Source organism: Podarcis cretensis, assembly GCF_951804945.1.
Source record: "Podarcis cretensis genome assembly, chromosome: 12".
Classification (NCBI taxonomy): domain Eukaryota; kingdom Metazoa; phylum Chordata; class Lepidosauria; order Squamata; family Lacertidae; genus Podarcis; species Podarcis cretensis.
This window is the reverse complement of record NC_137181.1, coordinates 33,663,018-33,685,864: the sequence shown is the minus strand read 5'-3', so window position 1 is coordinate 33,685,864 and position 22,847 is coordinate 33,663,018. Positions and strand designations below refer to the sequence as shown.

The following is a 22,847-nucleotide window of genomic DNA, read 5'->3' as shown; positions in this document are numbered from 1 at the left end:
GAGAAACGTATTAATGGGAAGAGCAGTTTGACAATGGAAGCAATTACCCAGAGGGATGGTGGATGCTCTCTCTCAAGAACTGGCTATTCATCTTTTAGGACTGCTCAAGCTCTGGAATTCCTCAATTGAATGGGGGCTTGGGCTGGATTGCCAACACATCCCCCTCCCTCCAACTCTATGATTGATTTACAATCTAATGCTTTTTGATGCCAAAATGTTATATTAAAAATGCCTACTCTGAATGAAATTCCAAGTCTGTAATATATGCCCAGTCTCAGTGTATGCTCTTTTGCTGCCTGTGACTAATGGATGTTCTACATTTGCGAAAAGCATAAATGCAAAGAAGAGCAAGCTTTCGAGTGAAGCAGGGAAAACCAAGATGGCACAGTAATGAAGAGGCTTATTTGCATCTCCCTGGGCACAAATTCTATCAGGAGCTTCATGGGCTCTGTTTTGGCTGCAGCGTTTTGGGAGAATTCATTGGATTTCTTATGTTTGCATTGTCTGTGTGTGTAATGGTAGTCTAAGGTTACATGTTTATTAAAAGAAAAGCTATAGGGCTTAGCCAAAATATGATCATCTCAGATAAAAGCTGATTCATTTTGGCCCAAGGGCAGAATCACTGAAATAAATCCCACTAAGCGCTCAAAATCAGGGAGAATCAAAGCTACAAATCTGGCAGGCAAGAGTATTAATCTAGCAGTGCTATATATGTTGCATTATAGTGAGGATTTTAATGTGTTCATTCCTTGTGTGGAAAAAAAAACCCCACACATCTGCTTTACATTAGGCCTGCAGAGAAGAGTTAAGTTGATTTCAACCACACTGTAGGCACAGAAAACCAATAAATGGTTTCTGGGCCTCTCTCAAAATAACTTCTGATAAGAGCACATCAGCAATTATTCTTGAGCTGCTAGTTTGAGAGCCTAAATATAACATAGAGAGCAAAGCTCGAACTCCTTGGAAACTGGTGAATTCCACAATGCATTGGGAAGCCTCCAGTAACACAGCAGTACCACCATGGCACCAAATGCCTCTGGGCATGCACAGATTGCATTGCTGAAGACTTGGAGGCTTATGGAATCCACTAGATTCCTACATGCTTGCCACCAGAATAGGAGCTTCCAGAATCTAAAACAGATCTTCAGGGGGTTAGGGGAAACGCGTTGAACCTACTGGGTCCATGCATCTCTGTTAAAAGCACAGCACAATCAAAGCAGAAATCCTACATTTCCTCTCAGGTATTTCATGGGCAGATGGGCATTTCTTATCATGTAAGTATACTTTTGTGTTAGTGGAGAAAATAGTATGATGTGTTAAGCTTGTAAGTAGGGATGAATGGATCCACATAGTTGTTTCTCTCTGTTTCTCATTTTTAAGCTTGGTCCTCCCCATTTCTGCATTTGTTTCTTGAAAAACTGTTTTAAAGTCTGTATAAAAATTGATATGTGTTCTTAGGCACATGTATTGCATATTTTAAACGCAATTTTGCATAGCATGTATGCCTTTTTTCCAAACAATTTCCCCTTGGACAGAATGCATTTATGTATGTTATTGCCACTTATGCATGCATTTGTGTGAGCACTTTCCCCTAATATATACATTTTTGTGGCCATTCTTTGGTTGAAGCAGTGCACTGCAAAATTCAGGAAAGTGCAAATGTCGTGATGTTGAGGTTCACCATTGGTTCAAGAAATGCAATTTTTGTAGTTTCGCAAATTACTATTTCATGAAACAATGAACAAACCAAAACACAACTCTCCCTTAAAATTCACACGTCTCCAAAGTATTTTTTGGAGAAGTATTCTTTTGGGGGAGGGTTAAACTGATTTATTTGGGGCAAATCAAAAATTCATCCTAGAATTCCTAGTCTCACTTCTCTCTTTCTCAAGTGCTCTCGCAACAAGGTCTTTAAAAGAAATAGGAAACAGCCTGTGTTGCATGGATAAACATAACTTGCTGGAATTTTAATGGAGAGAGACAGTTGAAAATAATGATCCTTTGATTCTATACATTACGAATAACTATAGCAAACAATCTTATAACTAGTGAACCACATACCCATTAGGGTCACTTTATTACAGTTTGAATATGATGACAGTTTCTATCGCTCGGTTTCGAAAATGGTTCCAATTAGAGCTCTCTTTATTCACATATAGTTCACTGAAACAACATCCTTTGGACATGGAAGCACACATGCTTAGTGCTTAAACACTTCTGAACAATCCCCTCCCCCAAGTAAAAATAAATAAATTAAGGCCACATGTAAATCTTTTAATTAAATGTGATCTGTTTTGCTTCAGCATAGCCTGTCATACAAAGGAAGGATGAGAATTAATGTGGTGTAGTGGTTAGAGGCATTGGGTTAAGACTAGGAAGATTTAAGTTTGAATTCTCAGTCAGCCATAAGATCACCGAGGCTGTAATCCTATCTCTGGGAGTAGGCCCCATTGAATTTACCACAGAAAACGCCCGTTCTTGTGTTGCCACTCTCCAGACCTCTCATGGAGGAGGCACATGAAGAAGGGCCTCAGATGATGATTGCAGGTTCCAGGCCAGTTCATATGGAGAGAGGAAGTCCTTGAAATTCAGTTCCCCACCCCCCACCCTGCCTTACAGCAAGTCTCAAATTGGTTTAACTTTAAAAAAAACCAGTTGTCAGGCTTCGAGGAATAAGATCCCTCCCCTGGTGGCAGCAAAAAAGCAGATAAAAAAGAAAGAATGAATGTTGTTGTTGTTTAGTCATTTAGTCATGTCTGACTCTTTGTGACCCCATGGACCAGAGCACGCCAGGCACTTCTGTCTTCCACTGCCTCCCGCAGTTTGGGCAAACTCATGCTGGTAGCTTCGAGAACATTGTCCAACCATCTCGTCCTCTGTCGTCCCCTTCTCCTTGTGCCCTCAATCTTTGCCAACATCAGGGGCTTTTCCAGGGAGTCTTCTCTTCTCATGAGGTGGCCAAAGTATCAGCTTCAGGATCTGTCCTTCCAGTGAGCACTCAGGGCTGATTTCCTTCAGAATGGATAGGTTTGATCTTCTTGCAATCTATGGGACTCTCAAGAGTCTCCTCCAGCATCATAATTCAAAAGCATCAATTCTTTGGCGATCAGCCTTCTTTATGGTCCAGAATAGTTCTTACCAATTTTGTTGTTGTTCAATCGTGTCCGACTCTTCATGACCCCGTGGACCAGAGCACACCAGGCACTCCTGTCTTCTCTTGCCAGAGACAAAGAAATGCAGTCCCACTCTAGATATGGTGTTGCTCCAAGTAAAGTCCCACCCCAACCTTCATCTCCCCTATTCTATGTCAGTCCTGCATCTGCTAATCTGAGCCTTTGCCTCTGAGCTCTCTGTTCTACTACCCTCAATGCTGGTCCTGGGAGAAGGGGTGTGTGTCCAGGAATGCTTTCCAAGGACACCGAGTCTGTCAGCTGTCTCTCCCCTGGTGTTTCTACTTCTTCCTGCTGTTCCTCTTCCAATATTTCCCAGCTTCTGCCCTCTGCAGCCTCTGAACTATGCCCTTCTGCAAACCACTGATCTAAATCTATACTGTCCTCCTGTTTTTGGGAAGGTTTGGGAGAAGGCCCCCACTATTCCTCCTCAGTCCAGCCTCTGACTCCAGTACATTTCAATGGCAATCAATTAAATATAAGGAATAGGGGGGAGAAACACCACTGCAGTGTCTGCTAAACCGCTAGAAAAATAATTGTCACAATAATGAGAACCACCAGCATAAGCATTAAAATGGATCAGACTAAAAAATACCCATCGGGAACAGCAACAAAAGCGCTAAAACCATTTGCAGTCCTGAAATAAAAGGAAGGTCTTCAGCTGGCCTGAAAACTGATGTTTATGCAGACATTTGGTGAGCTTCTTAAGGGAGAGCATTTCATAAGGGGCAGAGGGAGGGGGTGATATTTTTGGATGGAAATGCCCACCATCCTTTACAGTTGGGGCTGTTGGAGTTAGAATGCATGACAAATACTGTGTTGGCTATTCCTGGAGTAGGAATTTCTTTAGGGGAAATATGATACTGAATAGCTATGCATTACTGTAGCTATGCATGCATTCTGGAATAGTCATAAATGGCACAATGGCCCATGATGGTATAAGCTTCATGTATGTTAAAGCTTAAATTTGTATGGGAAATTATTTAAGTGGGATGTTGCCAAAACATTTGTTTGATGCTGTATTAAGGATACACCTTTAAAGACTTTGGGGTGGGGTTGGGGACAGCTGCTTCATATTATCTCACAGTACATGTTCCAAGAACAACTGAGGCTTTTGTTTTTACAGTGTACCCTATATATATAGGGTTTGCAGCTTCAGTGTAAAGTGGAGCCTCATGGAATTGTTTGTTTTGGGGAAAGTTCACATTATCCATTGCCGTTGATTTAGTTCTGAAGCCCGGTTTCCAGTAAACCAACCCAAGAAGTTTGATGAGAGCTGTTCCTGTGAAATAAAATTTCTGAGAATGGGAGGCACAGGGCAATCCAACTATAACTACAGATAGCAAGAAGCCACATTTTTGGAGCATAACTGATGAGGAAAAAAGTGCACTAGCATGAAGGTATCTTTTTACTTTTCTCACCTGCTGAAAGAGATGCATCATAGCCATGTAAAACCTAACAGATGCTCACTTTGTCTCCAATGGAAGCATTTGTAGCAGGAAGGGACCTCTTTTAGAAGAAAAAAACTCTGATAGAAGTAGGGTGACTCTACTGTGCTCAAACAATACAGAACGTGTACATCACTCAAGCTCCCATAATTTAAATGACTTGCTGTTGAATGTGCCAACAGATGGCACTGACAATGATTGCATTTGAAATGACATCCTGCAACATGGAAATCTTGTGATGTTGGATTGGAGAGGGCTCATTCAAACATAAAATCCACAAACCAGCTGCAACAGTGATCAAGGGACACAGGTGTGAACTGGTCCTCTTTTAAAATTATTATTACATCCAAAGACTGCAGGAGCACTAAAATAAACAGGAGCAGGTCCTTTTGCCACTGCCTGCATCCGTTTAAAGTAGCTACTATTTTTCACGTCATTATTTGAGATTTGCAATCTATCCCTACAGAAGGGATGAGAAAGGTGTAAGACTACAGCTCCCATCATCTGTGACCATTGGCTGTGCTGGCACCAACTGATGGGAACTGGAGTGTAACAATACCTGGAGAACCACTGCTTCCCTCTTTCTGCCTTAAGGGATCAGGTCTCAGGAATAAAAGACAATAAATGCATCCTGCTTTCTTGATGCAATCTTATGCATGCCTGCTTAGAACTATTTCCAGTGCACCTTACCCACAGGTAAGTGGAAATAGATATGGAAGTGCAGTCTGCATTAAAGGGCCCTCAGGCAGGTGAGGCAATGAAATATATCTAAAAGAGGCAGATAAGAGCAAATGTTGTGTACAAGTGTGCTTGTGTTTGCTTGTCCATTGTGAAGTGTTCAGAAAACAAAAGAAATGAATTCAATTAATGTTAAATTCACCTTGATCTATGTGGCAGTTGATAGCAATTTTATCACTCGCTTTCCAGTTCTCTCTCTTTTTATGTCTCACTTCTGATTTGGTATTGTGTACAAGGAACGATGATGGAACACCGGGCCACAAAATGTACAGAGGAGCTTTCCATCTCTTTAGTGGTGGGTGGGGCCGCTTCTAAGTTTTCTTCGATGCCCTGTGGGTTTCGTTCTTGTATTCTTTCCATTCTTTTATTAGTCAGCAATCACAAAGGGTATTTATAGAACTTTATTATGAGAACTTTTCGGAAGAGCCAAACAGAGTTCTCTCCCCCACAACCTGCTTTCTTTGCCACAGTGTTGAATATACAGGCTTATTTTACATAATCAGAAATAGATGTAAGGAAACACCCCGTGGTTCTCCATTGCTGGGGCAGAAAGTGGGGGTGCTTTAAAGGTACAGTCAAAATGAAAGAGCTTAAAGACCTAGACAAGATGTAGGTTTTTTAAAAAATGGACCAAATAAGTTTTTACGCAGCCCATCTCTTTTGCTTAATAGCATCTTAGGAGGATGTCAATTGCCTTCAGCTTCAAAGCATCTTAAGTACTTCACCATGGACATGAGTCAGTAGGAAAGAAGGGTGAAATAGAGTGCTATAGACAGATTCCCCCCCCCCCCGGGGTACCAGAAAAAGGGCTTGGCCTAGTACTAAAACAAGAGGTGGGGGTGGGGGAGAGAAGCTGCCCACAGTGAAGGGGAAAGTATGTTTTCTTTAGAGAATGTCTCTAGGTAGGCCATTTCTAAACTCACCTGCCACCTTTTGACAGCCAGGTTTTGTTTTGCTTGCTCTTTTATTTTTTAAAAAACTGAAGATTGAGCTAAATGCATTGTGATTGGGCCTCTAGGGCAAGGAACCAAAGTAATGAAAGTACAACTAGATGAAAGGACAGAAAGCCAGAGGGAAAATAAACTATATCCACACACACACACCACTTTAGAAAGAATTCCAGAGCTTTTCCTAAAAAATGCCCACTAGGGAAAAGGCAGAGACAAGGAACTTATATTTTTGTAGCTAACATTCTGTATTGTTCATGCTCTGCTGCCTGACACTTTTAAATTGCATCTGAGATAAGGAGATTTCACCCAGTCGCTGCGTTCAATTGGTACTTGCCCCAAATGCTTTTGAGCATTCAAGGGGTGTGGTTCTGAATCATAGCACTGGACTTGCCCCCTGAGGTAGCACAAGAAGCATGGCCAGTAAACGGGAGCGCAAGTACAAATAAATGAAACTGTGTGTGCCATCACTTCAGACTGAAAATACTGTTCACCTGCAACACTCTGAAATGAGGTGACTAGAGGAACTTCGATTCCACAGTGCTCAACCTACACAGCACACAGTTGTAAGGAATATGTCTAGCTTTGAGTGTGAGCAAGCACTGGGCCATTAAAGCACAAAGAAAACAAAGCACACAATGTCAGAAGAGAAGAGAATTTATTCTGAAATACACACAGGGAAGGGGAATCTGTGGCCTTCCAGATGTTTGTTGGGTTACAACTTATCTTACTGTTAAGCCATGCTGACTGCGGCTGAAGAGACTTGGGAGCACATCTAGAGGGCTACGGCTTCTCCATTCTTGCTATAATACAAAAAGCTGGGAGCAATACTTGCTATGTGCTTACAATGAACACACATTCTAGAAACGCACACATGAACGAGCTGCACAAAAATGCACACATCACCACATTCCAAAGATTTTGCAGCTGAGTGACAGTTCACACCCTTTTTTTTTTTACACCTCTTTTCATACAGCTAATCGGAAACTCGGGGGCTATTTTCCCATGGAACACCAAACCTTTCTGGTATGCACACTCCTTGGACAGATTTCTTTTAACACCTGAAAGCAACTGCCTTTCATAAATACTGCATGGCTGCCTTGCGCATGCAGATGACTGCCTGCAAAAACAGCTCATGGAACTGGGACACTCCACTGAATGCACCATGTATTCACATATCCCTTGAAACAACAAACAGCAACAGATCAATGTGTATTTGCACACAAACCATGTTTTCAGGTTTCTAATTCCGACGAGGCTGTCTACTGGAATGGGTCTGCAAGGATATTTTATGCAAGACTGAAGAATAGAAACCAAATTTAGTTTTCCACCATACTCCATAACAACAGAGGGGGGAAACCTGCAGCCTTCCAGATGTTGCTGAAGATAGTAAGTGGTTCTTAAATGGAAATAACGACTCCCACCATCCCTGACCACTGACCATGTTGGCTGGGATGGGTGTTCTGCCACATCTGGACCACTGCAGGTCTTCCACTGGTACCAGTAGAATGTTAAATGCTGCATTTCGTCCTGGCAGCTAAAGGTAACTGATTTTTAAGTCTAAAGGGTAGAGTTAAATTCTGTGGTCGAGAGCTATAAGTGACCTTTTCATTTTTCCTGTCTTATATATGAAAGGGAAGTCGAAGCTCACTTCAGTGTGCTTGTACAACAAAATGCTTTTGTTCTAGAGCAGCCTTTCTCAACCTGTGGGTCTCCAGATGTTGTTGAACTACAACTCTCATCACCCCTAGCTAGCAAGGCCAGAGCTCAGGGATGATGGGAGTTGTTGTCCAACATTATCTGGGGACCCACAGGTTGAGAACGGCTGTATCTAGAGGCTTCAATGTGAAGAGTACCAAAACAGCTGGAACAACAGCATCCCAATCTGTGTCACACATTCACAAAGCACTCAACAGAGGTGAACCATTCTATGTTAAAGTACATAAGGGTAGAGTTTCAGAAGAAAGCAGTATGTTGGACTTTGATGTCAGCTCTAAACCCAGCTAAAAGTTATCCTTTATGGAGTTGTCAGTGTTTCGAAGACAATTTCTCTGAAATCCCACAACCAAAAGAACGAAATATTATAGTTGCAGTCAAAAGGTTCCCATGCGGAGTTGTGCAGCATCAACCTTGTGCCAGTCCGCTCTTCTGTGCGGTCCTAATAATGTGAGCAGAATTACATACCACTGTCATAGTGCTGAAGTAGAGATGTAGCTGCTGAGATGTAGCCAAAGGAAGGGAGTACTAGCCTTGTACAAAAACATGCTTCTATGCATGTGAATAAAAATATTGTCTAATATTATCCAAGGTCAGGTCTAGCATTTGGAAATTTTAACTGGGGGATCAGTGTCAGAACAAATCCTACATTAAAAAAAATGCCCCCCTTTACTTCCTCCCTCGTCACACGCAGGCCTTAGATCTGGACCTTAATTATGCTTAGAGGAGACCCAATACAACAATGGAACTTAAAATATAGTTACCACCGAAGTCCCACTAGCTTTAATGGGTTTCTCCTAAGCATAACAAGTCTAGATCAGAGCTTTCTAAACTTTTCATGTTGGTGACACACTTTTTAGACATGCATCATTTTGCGACACAGTAATTCAGTTTTAAGGGACGCAGGTGGCGCTGTGGGTTAAAGCCTCAGCGCCTAGGGCTTGCCGATCGAAAGGTCGGCGGTTCAAATCCCTGCGACGGGGTGCGCTCCTGCTGCTCGGTCCCAGCGCCTGCCAACCTAGCAGTTCGAAAGCACCTCCGGGTGCAAGTAGATAAATAGGGACCGCTTACCAGCGGGAAGGTAAACGGCGTTTCCGTGTGCGGCTCTGGCTCTGGCCAGAGCAGCGATGTCACGCTGGCCACGTGACCCGGAAGTGTCTCAGGACAGCGCTGGCCCCTGGCCTCTTAAGTGAGATGGGCGCACAACCCCAGAGTCTGTCAAGACTGGCCCGTACGGGCAGGGGTACCTTTACCTTTAATTCAGTTTTACTAGCAAAGTGGAGGTAAAACTAACACCTTTCCAGCCACGGGAGGAGCACTGAGTGCGCTCATGCAACACACCAACACACTGCAGCCGACGCACTAACATGCCGTGACACACAATTGGGAAAGCTCTGGTCTAGATCCACCTCGTTTTAAAAGTAGCAGTAAGAACTAGGTGAGGCCTCGTTTTGAATTTTATCATCCTTTCCACTCTGTTCTGTTTGGCACTTGAAGGAGGGGTTTAAAGGACCAAAAGCATTTTGAAATTCTTTCTGTTACTGGGGAGTAACATGAACTCAGCTGGTACCTTTGCCAGAGACAGACACCTGAGGGAGTATGCAACAGATGGTTAGAGTGAGGGAGGTCTAGCAATGTTGGATCTTGTGTATGAAAGATGGTTGTCCATCCCAAGGAGTCCTGGGAACAATGTTATACAATATACTTTCAAGTGTCTGTATTATCTTCTAGAATTAGGAATAAAGTATGGTGTGCTGTGGAAAAAATTACGTATTAGCTCTAGTCAGGTGATATTTTATTGTTGTATATTATGCTTTACAAGTTTGACTGAAGCTCATTGAAAGCACTATAAAATTATACCCCAACACGTAAGAAATTAACTGCATGACATAAAGCATAGATAACAAAAGGTGATGGGAGACAGACAGAAAGGGGAAAAGCCAAGACAGAATCTACAAAAATGGGTAGTCTAATACTGATTAAAACTAGGAAATAATTTGCTTGGAGGTGGGAGGGTAAGTGTGGGGTTGGTGGGGCAATAAGTCAGCAATTCATCACTTTTGAGAACAGTTTGGTGTAGATCAACAGTGCACCAACAATACACAGGTTTGTTACATATAGATGCAGCTAATGCAGAAAAACAAGTTGATATTACGTGTAACAGAATTAAACTAGGCTACAATAAAGCAGTACACCAGTTTGTACTGCAGCCTTGGCACTTAGTGGCGGGATCATATTTGGTTTAGCAGAAGTGCTATGATACACAGGTCTCAATTTTTTGTGGAGTTTAATGTTTTTTGTTTTTGTTTTGGTCTTTTTCTTTAAAAAAACAACCCTACATTATCCCTTTGAACCTTTCACATTTTACAGTACAGCTACTGATTGTCAACATTACTCTTGTAAGAAGAAGAAGAAGAAGAAGAAGAAGAAGAAGAAGAAGAAGAAGAAGAAGATACTATTACAAAAAATATTACAGCAATTGTTTGCAAAGAAGGTAAGAAGAAGCAATCAATGGCTACTAATCTAATGCATTTAGTGATGGCCAAAGCAAAGTTCAATGCTTAAAGGGCATTACAGCCCAAGCTTCATAGATATTATTGAAACATAGTATCAAACAGTATTTCCTTTTTAAAAGCAGAACTAGATCCTAAATTTGAAGGTCTACAAACTGCCTGGCCATCTTTTCTAGAAGGACAAATTTACATGATTTGTGTAAGCAAAATTTTATCATGACTCAGATTTAAGATGAAAACAACACCACTTTGAAGTGATTAAAATGAGTAGCCACCTCCCGCTATCCATACAACCTTACCCTTAAAACATTCCTTCTTGTTATATAAACGTATATATAAAAAAACTTAACTGAAACTCTTTTCTCATCAAAAATTTAAACACCACCCTGGAGGGAGTTGGTTTATTATTTTTTTCTTTTTTGAAGAGTCTACACTGTCATTTACATTATACATATGTATGCAATAGACATTTTAATAATATGGAATAACACTTTAAAATTAACTGTTTGTAAGATATTTTACAAAGACATCATTAAATGGTGCTTATTACATATTAACAGCATGTAAGGATATTCACTTGTTTGAACATGTACACATCCCTCCCCCCTCCCCCATTTAAACTACTATGAAACACCAAACATTGGTGTATGCGGTTCTAAAAATCCTCAGATAAAAATCCCATACAATGTTTTCCATTTTTAAAAACAAAGCTTAAAATATCCTTTTTTTTGTTACAAGGATCATCTCTCTCTAATTTTGAACTAAAATAAATTTTCAGTTTTTTCATCTCTTGAACAAAGACATTTAAAGTGAATTCACATACACATAGAAAGATAGCTTTTTCTTTTTAGAGTGCAATCATCAGGGATATTTAACATGAACAGACCCTCTCCCCACTGGAACGGTTGAAAAACAGCAGCCAATCAAAATTTGACCCTCAGTGTAGAAATTTTATTTTACAAAAGTAAACTTTAGTACTATTTGCTACTGAGACATTGCTTTCCACTGGTTTTTAAAATTAACCTATCTCAATAACCACTTTAAATGGAAGTATTTGCATAGAGCAGCCTGGTACTTTTTTTTTTTTTTAAGAGACCATTTGACAAGTGTTGTAACACAAGATAAGGCACATGTTTTCAGTATTTGAAATTCAGAGCTAATTCTGAGGAGACAATTTTCTCCTAAAAGGTTTCTGTTTTTACCCTGTTCTACCTGAAGAATGCAGAAAAGCAACAAAACACAAAATCAAAAATCCCAGTCTTTTAACAAAGTAAAAACTCTGCACATATAGAATAATATCAAATTCTAAAGAAAAACAATATACATTTAATAGAGAAGGAATACACTGCTTATAGGTCTCTAGCTTTTTAAAAACAAACCAAAGTAATCACTAAATAGTCACAAAGTAAATATGATTTGTTCTTACAGTGAATCTCCTTTTTCCTAACAAGCTCCTTTCTGAAATAAGGTAGCAAAGTTGTGAGGCACTTAAGGCTAACTGTAAAGGAGGAATGCAATGGATTTGGTTGTACAAAACCTAAAACTGTGTATCAAACCCTTGTATTAAACCGTCTACTAAAGTGCTAGAACCTGACATGTAAAGTAAAAGGATAAGCTGAAAAACTACTAAATAAAGTTAACTGAAGAAAAGACATAAAAAATTGAGTGCTTCACTTGCTCCTCTATTTAGAACATGGCTTTTCAAAAGGCCTAAAATAATCTAAGATTAACTATTTTATACCATTCCAAATAAGATTGTCGAAAGTGCCCATTTTATCTGCTAAACATAAAACCATTTGCCTTATCTTATGTTCTACAATGTGATGTAGTAATATTGCAATAGTGCATATTTTCACACTCACTGAAAATTACATGTGAACACTTTTAGGCCACGATTACAGCTCCAACTTCCACCTATGAATATTAGGTTTGGGATGACAAATCCTATATGCATGCGTTTTAAGTGCAACCACACATGATTTTCAATCTCTGTTCAATAATCCAGTCCTGATCTCTTTCTCTATATAACTTTGTTCTTGAACTACATAAAACCACTGGATGCCAAATCAGAGAAAGATCTGGATTCTGCTGGATGATGAAGAGGCTGAAGATGTGTTCCAGGCTGGGTGTTGACAACATCTAATTGCGGTGGATATGCATCATTCATATTTCCTCCATTAAAACTATTCTGGAACTAGGAAAAAAAAGGCAAGGTCTTATTAAAGATAAATTGCTTTCTTCTTAACACTGCTAATTTATATCCAGGTACAGAATAAATGATCCTGCATGCAGTATCTTAATTTCACTGCTTAAGCAGAAACTATTTGATCCCAGCTAAGCTAGTTGCACTCGGGTCCTTTGGGAGCCAATGTGAAAAGTTATTTCAATGAAAACTAAATGCAACTTATCCCAACACCTGTAAAATACATAACACAGAATCTTAACAGGACACATTTAACAGGTAGTGGAAAGGACAACTGTTTTCTTTCCCAGCTTCCTGAAATGGTTCTTGCCTAGCAGGAAAGATTGGTTTCTGTTGAATGAAGAGAAAAGATTTCATTTCCCCTATTTCTTCTTCTAAGTCTCTCCATATAATACAGGTGTGTGTGGTGTGTGTGTGTGTGTTTAAAAAACAACTTATGGTTTTTATCTTCCTAGCATAGTATCTACCTAATATCTGCTCAAGCAGGCCTGTTTCATCCCCCTCACCCTCCACCCCACCTCACCTAAAGAGGATACCCTCAACAGTCCATAGGTGCTGGATGCTGACAGAATGGGCAAGCTCATTGGAGGTTTCATAATTTGCTTTTTAAAAGTACAAACTAATATAATTCTGCATACTTTGGCAGTCTACCAAGTATGTGGAACATACCACCTAATTTTAGGGTATTCCATTTCAATGCCAAATTATTAGAAGTTATTATGGTGATGAATTTGCTCTTTAAAAATTCATAAAATTTATGAATTCGGAATCTTTTGATACATGTTTAGCTAAACAGCCTCAGAGTATTTTGCATTTGGTGGCAGCAGATATTCATTGCTGTTTAGGGCACTCTGGATTTTGCTCTAATTTCACTCGCCCACCTACCCATGAAAACATTATTTCACAGGCAGCAAAGATCACATTTCAGTCTTTGAATCAAAGATCTAAATTTCACATTTTGTTTCAAATGCTTTAGTTTCAAGCTCTAACACAGGCAACATCAACAAAAGCAGAAGTAAAACATCTAGCCTGGTTTCTGAATATGCAACATCTTCTGATTGAAGAAGTGTTCTATCAAATAGATTATACACAAGTATCAAATACAAATAACTACATTTCTAACACTAGAACTTAGATATGCAGTGTACAATCCTATACATGTCTATTCAGAAATAATTCCCAATGAGTTCAATGGGACTTATTCCCACATAAATGTGTACACGACTGCAGCCTAAAACATATACCACTATGAACTGCTGCAACCTCCTGAAACCTATTTAGACTTTTGGATACTGAGCCATTTGACTGAAATCTTTTTGTCAGTTGTAGAGAAAAATTACAACAAAATCCAGCACTTGGAAGATAAAGCACAAGTAAATCTCAGCACCTTAACAGGTTAAAAAATTAATTTATATTTATGTCAGTTAGAATATTTTGGAGCCTGTTTTCCGGCTACCCCTAACTTTAGATCTTTCTAGTTTATATAACGGAAGTTCCACTAGCTCTTGTCTGAATCATTCCTTTCACTGAACTCTTCTTCTTAAGAGTGTTTTCAAGTTCATTTCAGGCCAAAAGGAGATGCTCCAAAAAGCCTGAAGAGAATTCTTCTTAAAATGAGTATAAAGTGCATCAAAAAATTACACATCAGCACCCTCAGAAATGGCTATAAATCATAAAGACAATCCAGTTCTATTAAATGCAACATTCTACAATGCAATTTTTGTTGAGACATGAATAATCACATGATCCAAATAATTACACCGAGAGGATGTATAATAATAAATACAGGCATTAACAAAAAGTCTCTTTGTGGGATGCACGGTGGATGCGTATGCAAAGGCTAGTGATGTTCTCTTAAAAAGTGGACTTGGATGGCCCCAGAGGAGGTTTTCTAAAAGATCAATAGCACCAACTAAGGCCAACGAAAGTGCAGCCAAGGGCTGTGCAAGCATACACTCCAAACTGCCAGAGCATGTTCTACCCCAAGTCATTGACCTTTATAGCAAGAGATCTAAATCCTACAAGCACAAAGCTTTAATGAAGAGTTTCGTAGAATGCACAACTTATCATGTCATGGTTTGGCATTATATGCAAGAGTAGAGGAGAATGAAGATTTAGCCTTATGTGCTTCTTTCCTCGTCTTGCGTGCTGGGGTTGTTTTCTTTTTCAGAAATGCAGTGTTTCACAAAATTAACTGGTAACATATTGAATTGATACAAGTCAAATCTAAAAGCAATGTTATCAACAATTTTTTCCAGGTGACTGCTCTTAGAAAAGCACATATTCTGATGCACACAAGCATTCTAAAACAAATGTTTCAGTGCCTTTCCCCCCTTTAATATCAAAATTTTATTTGAAACCCACGTTGAAGGTCTTGACTTTGAGCAGCAAACACCTGACAAAGATGTTATTTAATCCTGACAGTTCTAAGCCCCCCCCCCATTTTTTCATCAACATGATGGGTGATTGTTCACTGGTGTCTGTGCATGAGCGGAATGGACTTTTGCTTGTGCAGCAAGACTTCTTCTGCCTCTCCTCCCATTTGCAGCCCCCTCCCAAATCTGCCTCAGAGGGTTAAGAGACAGTCAGAGGGAGATGAGGGAGGTTCAGGGAACTCTGGGGGCGGGAAGGAAAGTAAAGTGAAAGTCCAGTCGGGAAAGAGAAAGTCCACTTACACTATACTGAATTTCACCAGGTATGAGGAAGTCAGCCTCTTTGATTTCAATGGATCAAAAGAAAGATGATATTAGGGACATGGGTGGCGCTGTGGGTTAAACCACAGAGGCTAGGACTTGCCGATCAGAAGGTCGGCGGTTCGAATCCCCCAACGGGGTGAGCCCCCGTTGCTCGGTCCCTGCTCCTGCCAACCTAGCAGTTTGAAAGCACATCAAAGTGCAAGTGGATAAATAGGTACCGCTCCGGCGGGAAGGTAAACAGCGTTTCCATGCACTGCTCTGGTTCGCCAGAAGCGGCTTAGTCATGCTGGCCACATGACCTGGAAGCTGTATGCTGGCTCCCTTAGCCAATAAAGTGAGATGAGCACCGCAACCCCAGAGTTGGCCACGACTGGACCTAATGGTCAGGGGTCCCTTTACCTTTTTACACAAATAAAGAAGCTTAAATTTGATAAGATTTCATATGTCATTATTTGTAAGCATCTATTGAGTCTTGGAACTGTAAAAAATAATAATAGTTTGTTCAATTCATGTTTACTGAAATGAATAAGAGCAGTATGATTGCTGTTATATTTATTAAGGCAATGTGCAAATTTGGCATAATCTAGTTTAATAGCCAGGGATGGTCCCTGTAGCCTCATGCCATTCCTTATCCTGCAGTTTTCCCAACTATCCAATGCTTCCTCTTGCCTAGGTACAAATTAGTTATGGCCCATGTAGTGAGGGAGTGGGAAGCAAACTTCTGGTTGTTGCTGTTGTTGTTATAGCTTATGGGAATTTCACATCCATGGCCATTACACTTGCAGTCCATAATGTTTATTACATGCCAAGTTTGTGTAAACAAGAATAATTCACTGTAGCTTCCAAACAGCACATGTTTTCAATGTGATTTTAAAAGATGAATATTTTGCCGCAAGACATGGAGAGTATGGTCAGTGAAGTGGTCTTGGGGGAACTGTCACAAGGGACTTTATACACCAAAGGATGCTACATTTTAGAAATCGATCTAGATCCCAAGGCTGCAGTTGAAGAAGACATAAACTCTTTTTTAAAAATCCTAACAGGATGAATGTGAGTCCTTCTAGAAAACCTCTAGTTAGGAATTTGGATATATGCTCCAAGCTAAGCAAAGAGAATGGCAAACCAAACAAAGGGCTTGTGTGAAAGTTTCTTTACATTTGTTGCCTGACACATACTATATAGCACATAAAAGTCTATTTTGGTTTTGAACATTATAGTTCTATAACACTTGTTGGGGACAATTGCCAACTAATGAAAACTACTGTGGATGAAGATTTAGCTGTGGGCTTTGTTATAGGGTCTCAGACTCAGAATTCAAACTTACTGGAGTAAAAAAAAGAAAAAAGTTTCAATGCATACTAAAGTAAACCTTCAAGCTGGGTGAGTCAGAGAGCTACTGAATGAGTCAAATATAATAGCTTGAAGGCAGACCCAGCTGCATTTCAAACAATGATGGAAAAATGTCAACTATTACAGCTATGGAAGGATTACAGTTCTAGCCACGCAACACTGTACTAAAAGTTGAAAACATAGCTTTAAGCCGTGGTCAGCTTCTAATATCTTGTAGTGTTTCAATTTTTTTTTTCATGCATCTACAGCAGTACTTCGCCAGCGGAGGGTCTGGGGCCATCAGTGGGCCCATGTCTACTACTAGATGGGCACCCAGTGCTTGGACATACTGTAGCCTATTGGACTGACCAATGCAAGCACAGCAGCATCTTCCAAGCAAGGCACATAGGAACATGTGGTGGTGATTCTGAGAGCAAGGTTGTAGCATGCAAAGTTGGAGGGGAGGAAAGAAAGAGAGAGATGGAAAACAGATGATGGAGAGACTGAGTAGCAGTGTAAGAGAAAGAAGAGAGACTGAGGGAGACGAAAAGGAAAAGTGCCTACAACTGCAATATATATATAAATAAAATCAACAACATCAGGGAACAGAGAAGAAGGGAGTGGAAGTTGTTATAAGAGAAGGGAATATAAAAAGAGAAGAGATGTGAAGGAAGTCAGCAGATTGGTTTTTCGGGGTAGGGATAAGGTTATTTCATGGTTTGAGGTGACAAATTCAGTGCAAAAGGAGAAGGCAAGAATAAATGACAGGAATGACTTTTGAGACACATAGAGTGGGAGAGAAAATATAAAACAAAACACTTTCTTCACAAGGAGCCCCTGGTTTAGCAAATTCTACCTAAAATGGGGGTGCTGAATCATGACACCTCCAGAGCCAATGCCTATATTTAGGTTGAGAAAAGCTGAATGATGGACCTCCTTGCCACAAGGAAATTTATGTGGCAAAAAAATTAACAATTTTCAAAGAGAAAGTAGGTGTCAATAGAAAATACCAGTAACTGCCAGCTAGTTATGCCAAGCTCTACCTCAGTCTACTATCATTTTGTGATTGATACTTCCTTTGGCTCTGTCATTTTCTGGCTCTCATGAATTTTCAGCCCTCTCAAGTAAAATCTGGGAGTAGAAAGTTTGAGAAATCCTGGTCTGCAGCAGCAAGTAATCGTTAAGATATATCAACGGGGTTTCGTTTCCTGTGTTGTATACAAATTTAACAGAACTGAGGCTAAAATGGTTTAAAGATCAGAAAGTCCAATTTTTGTCCCAAGGAAAGATCCTCTTACAGATCAGGCCATATGAGAGTTTGCCAAGAGAAGCTGCCAGCTGGGGTTGGAAGAGTCATCACTAGACCTGACCTACACCAAATAACCATCACCAGCCACATCAATTTTCTTCTCCTAATGCTGTCCTAAGGAGATATTATAAATGTGTTCTATCCCACAAACTTCTGAATGCCAGCCAAAATTTATTCACAAATAATGTGAAGCCATTAAAGATAATATTGCCCTTCTACACTTATTTCGGTTCTTAAATAATTGTTCCTTATGACTCCAAAAATAATCTGAAAGCATTTGATGCTGACCATGTGAACACACTCAAATTATGTAGATATTGTTTAAATCTATTTCTTTTCCATGCAAAAGTGCATTAATCACTACTTTAAATATCTTAAATTACCTACAGTAATGTAGCAAAATTAAGTTTCCTGACCCTAATGAAGCAAATAATTCACCATTTGACATAACTGATCCTTTTTTCTTCATAGTTACAGTTTAAATAATTGCTATGCAATAATGAGCCAGCAGAAGAAAAGGATTCTATTGGAGGGGTACCAGAAAATTTATGCTACCCAGCTAAGTCCTTAGGTCTCTTTAGGATGGCCCACTGAATAAAACTCCATGCACAAATTAAGATGCAAACCAATCAGCTAGATTGTTAGCTAGAGAGCAACTCTCAGAACACTGACATAGCACATTTCCAAGTTAAAAAAAAGCCAAACAAATAATTTCAGAAATGCCATACCTTGCTTAGCAATGCTTGCTGTCCAGATACCACAGGATTATACTGCATTTGTTCTGTGCTGTTTGGTTGAGTTTCAGATACACACTGATACATTGACACAGCACCTGCATAGCACGTCTGTGGAGTTACTATAACTTGCTGAGAGTTTACTCCACAAGGCTGGCTTTCTGGAACCTGCTGCAAACAACTGAGAAAATCCTCCAGACCAGAAGACCCAGAATAGGATGATCTGTCAAAGCTTCCTACTGGGAAGTCTATCTGTGTAAAATCTGAAAGCTGTGACACCATGCTGGTTGGCTGCTTGTAGGGAATGAACTCCTGCCTACATGCGTATGTTGCTGTGTTGACTTCAGATTTGTAAGGGAACTCCTGAGTTACTTCCTGCATGCCAGAAAAGGCATACGGCTGTGTCTGTTGCTGTGAAGGGTTAAGGGGCATGCTGCTGACAGAGTTCCAGTTTGCGAGCATCCCATTGACCTGCATGTGCTTCATCTTCTGACAAAGCTGCTGCTGCTGCTCCACCCCTGGTTGCTTCTGCTGCTGCTCCAGTTGCTGCTGCATTAAACAAGTAGAGTTCTGAACCATGGGCTGCTGTTGCTGCTGGCAACCTGAATACAAGAGGTCAGACTTGTTTAAAGACTCCTGAACATAGGTCAAGATTTCATCAGTTATATCTATGTCTCTAATATCATCTGCCCCAGAAAGTTCGTTTTTAAAAAACTCTTCATCCTGCTGAAAACATTTTATATCTTCAAAGTCAACACCCAGAGTTTTCATGATGTTGTACAGTTCACTGTTTTTGTTATCCTGGAAAAGTCCCACGCTGTCTTCAGGAAGCATCAAGTTGCTTTCCTGGGGGCACTCAGTCTGCTCCTGTTTCAGGATGCTGTTATTCCTCACTGGTAAAACATTATCCTGCCAATCGCAGGCCATCATGCTACCAAGTTCATCCCAGGTGTCCGCAAAAAGGTTCCTCTCAAAGGAAATTTTATTTGGAGCAGGTGGGCAGAGATACACAGATTCATCTTGCTGCAACATTGCACCCAGAAGTGAATTGGGATCAACAGATTCTTTGCGCAGTGTAGCCTTAGAAGAAGCTCCTTTCCCAATGCTGCTTTTAACCTTTGCCTGAGAAGAATCCATTAAGCCAGGCGGCTGAAACATCACTTCATAGAGCACAGCCTCACCTGTCGCGAACACGAAGGGCAGCTTCATGTTCCGCTTCCGTAAATGCTCTGCCCCTTCTTCATCTCTGAATTGCAAAAGAACAAGAATAGCAAGTTAATAGCAGTAACTGTAAGAAAGAAAGGAAAACCATACAGTCATATGGGTTACAGACACGTCAAGTTACCTTTTTTTGGGTTATGGACCGCTGAAACCCGGAAGTACTGGAACGGGTTACTTCCGGGTTTCGGCAGTTGCGCACGTGCAGAAACACGAAATCGCGCTTTGCACATGCGCAGAAGCACCGAATTGCAACCCGCGTGTGCGCAGGTTGCGAATGCTGTGGGTTGTGAATGTGCATCCCGCATGGATCACGTTTGCAACCCAAGCATCCACTGTATTTTACTTTAGTGCTACAACAGACTCTCCCAGTACCTGAACAGATACAGAAAGCAATTATAACTGGGGGAAAGGCACAGCACTAAAACTGTGTACCTATATAAGAAGCAGACACTAATGGTAGGCTGGGAGACAAGAAACATAATTTACATATTGACCTAGATCCAAAGGACCACATGACAGCTTCCTTACGCCTACAGGAAGTTTGAACATGTTTTTGAAAGACACCCCTAGCTTCTGCCAATTCCACATGGCAAAATGTTTTTGAAAGCACAGGGAAGGGTGGGGAGAGATGACTGGACACTCTGCATCCTAGTCATTAAGTTCAATTTTTATATCGAAACTATTTGCTAATGGACAATAGAAATTCTATCAATCCTGTATCTATAAACAACATTCAATAATATGATGAATATTCTGCATAGCGTTAATAATCAAGAACAACAACTAAAAGGACACACAAGTATTTTAAATGATTTTGTCATTCACAGAAACATGTTACAGAATATTTACTTTTCTGTATTTAGGCGAAGATCCAAAAAACTGAAGATAGTTCTATGCACCTCAGGGGGCATCAAACCTTTCTGATTAATAACAGTTCCCCTTGCTGTATGGGAAATAGCTTTTTCAAACTGAGTAGAGTTAAAAGCAACTTGTGATACTGTAGTTATTCTTCGGAGACAATAAAAGCAAATAATTTCACACTGGGCTAATACAAGCCTCTAGCATGTACTTGTTTTGGGTTTCAGTCTATAAGATTATTAACCCACTGTATCCCATTTTGAAGGTTACTAGTAACTCAAACAGCAACACCACAACAATTAAAAAAGTTTAATATAATTGTTTTAAATACATATTGCCCTGTAAAAAGGGCCAAACTACCCACAGAGAAAAGAAGAACAAAACAACATTAAGCAAGTCCCTAAACCAAGCAAGGCATTGTTTCAGATCCCAGGTAAAGGAAGCGCTGATTAACTGTGGTTAAGGGGGAAGCAGGCATTGTCAAGATTCTCATAACTAACCACAGAACCAGCATTTTGCCTGCACTTGCTCCATAGGGAGATAATGCTTTTAGTGGGAGGATAGGAAGTACAGGGCTAGAATTCTCCCCATAGGACAAACCTTTTTTTGTTATATATCTCTGTTTTGAATAAGGTATCCTTAGATCATCCCAACTGCAGTGTCTCTATAAGTCAGTGGCTACTTACGTAAGAGGTCTCTGTGTAGCGATAATATAATCTGGTCTCCCATTTTTGTAAACCAGGCGTGCGTTTGCTTGAACCCAGGCCCATCGATTTTCTTTGGTAAGAAGTCGAAACACAGTCATACCACTCTCTCCTGTCTTCATCACTAAAAAAATTGAGCAGGAAAAAAGAGAGAAGCATCTTTAATGATGCCCAATAAAAAGTTTGGCATTCCTATTTACATAGAACTTACAAACTAATCAAATCAAAACTACTTAAAAGGTTAAGTCCAGCTAATTTTCAGGATCAAATGCATATCCATTTAAATGGGCCTTTAGTTATGACTGACTCATGTCCCATTGATTTCAGTGGTTTACTCTAGATATGACAAAGTTTGAATCCAACCTACTGTTCTGTATTCTATTCTCAACAACACAATGACTGCATTTGCATGCCAGGCTAAAACATGGTTTGCTGAGAATACACAAGCATAATTAAGTCTCAGGATTGTGTGCTGGACATAGAACTTCTCTTGTATAGCTGGAATAACTTTTGAAACTTTTCATTCTGCTTCTAGCAAATCACATTTCCCTGCACTGTACAGTCATGAAATTGTGGTAAATACAAACTGTGGTTAGTTTAAACAATTTGGCTTCAGAAAACCATGTTTTGAATTTGGCTTGATTTAAACTGACCATAGTCAGTGTTAAATTCTGGTTAACTAAATCTGTCAATAAAAGCTTCCAAAATTATCTTCGAAGCTGTATAGGAGAAGTAAAAGAAAGTATGCAAGCCCAAGTTCATTGCAAATTGTACATAACATGCTAAACCATGGGTCGGTATTATGTACAAATATGGCCAATATTTCATAGCTAAACAGAAATAACAGCTATGGAACCCAAGAGGTTTCAACTGCAACTTATTTAAAACTTTTCAGTATTTTGGGGGGAAGGGGTGTCTCTAAACAGGATAAAAATATGGAATATTTTAACTAGTTTTAGAAAACAAAGTTATTTCCCATATTAATGGAAAAGCTTTCAGCAAAGAAAGGAGAATGTAAGGCAAATTACATTCAATACACTCAAATAAAATGCTATATAGGACAAAGAAAGAGTACTCCCCTTCAGCAGAAGCTATAGAGATGGTCAAAATTTGTGACAAAGGGATTCAAATACATCAAGGTCAGAAAACGTTCTAAATTTAGACTTTGATTACTTTGAAGAGATTTTTTCCATCTGCCTGAGAAAACTGCTGAACTGGCAGCAAGAGAGGCAGAGAAGAGGAAGTGCAAAGAGCAGGATGT

The 22,847-nt window shown here is 40.0% G+C and overlaps 1 protein-coding gene and 2 long non-coding RNA genes across 3 annotated transcripts in view; 2 read left to right on the top strand and 1 right to left on the bottom strand.

Moving 5' to 3' along the window:
- Positions 1-22,847, top strand: part of LOC307199859 — a 531,299-nt gene that overhangs the window by 445,521 nt on the left and 62,931 nt on the right. The window lies entirely within an intron of this gene.
- Positions 9,196-11,568, top strand: LOC307199849. The gene is made up of 2 exons (XR_013832234.1): positions 9,196-10,418; positions 10,460-11,568. It is a non-coding gene; the product is annotated as an uncharacterized lncRNA (long non-coding RNA).
- The window catches only part of AHR (aryl hydrocarbon receptor), a 45,922-nt gene continuing 33,965 nt past the window's right edge, over positions 10,891-22,847 (bottom strand). The window contains exons 9-11 of the mRNA XM_079947900.1: positions 21,569-21,710; positions 18,798-20,049; positions 10,891-12,726 (exon numbers count right to left, since the gene is read on the bottom strand). Of these exons, the coding sequence (XP_079804026.1) occupies positions 12,574-12,726; positions 18,798-20,049; positions 21,569-21,710 (1,547 nt within the window). The 3' untranslated portion in view covers positions 10,891-12,573. The remainder of the gene's footprint in view (positions 12,727-18,797; positions 20,050-21,568; positions 21,711-22,847) is intronic.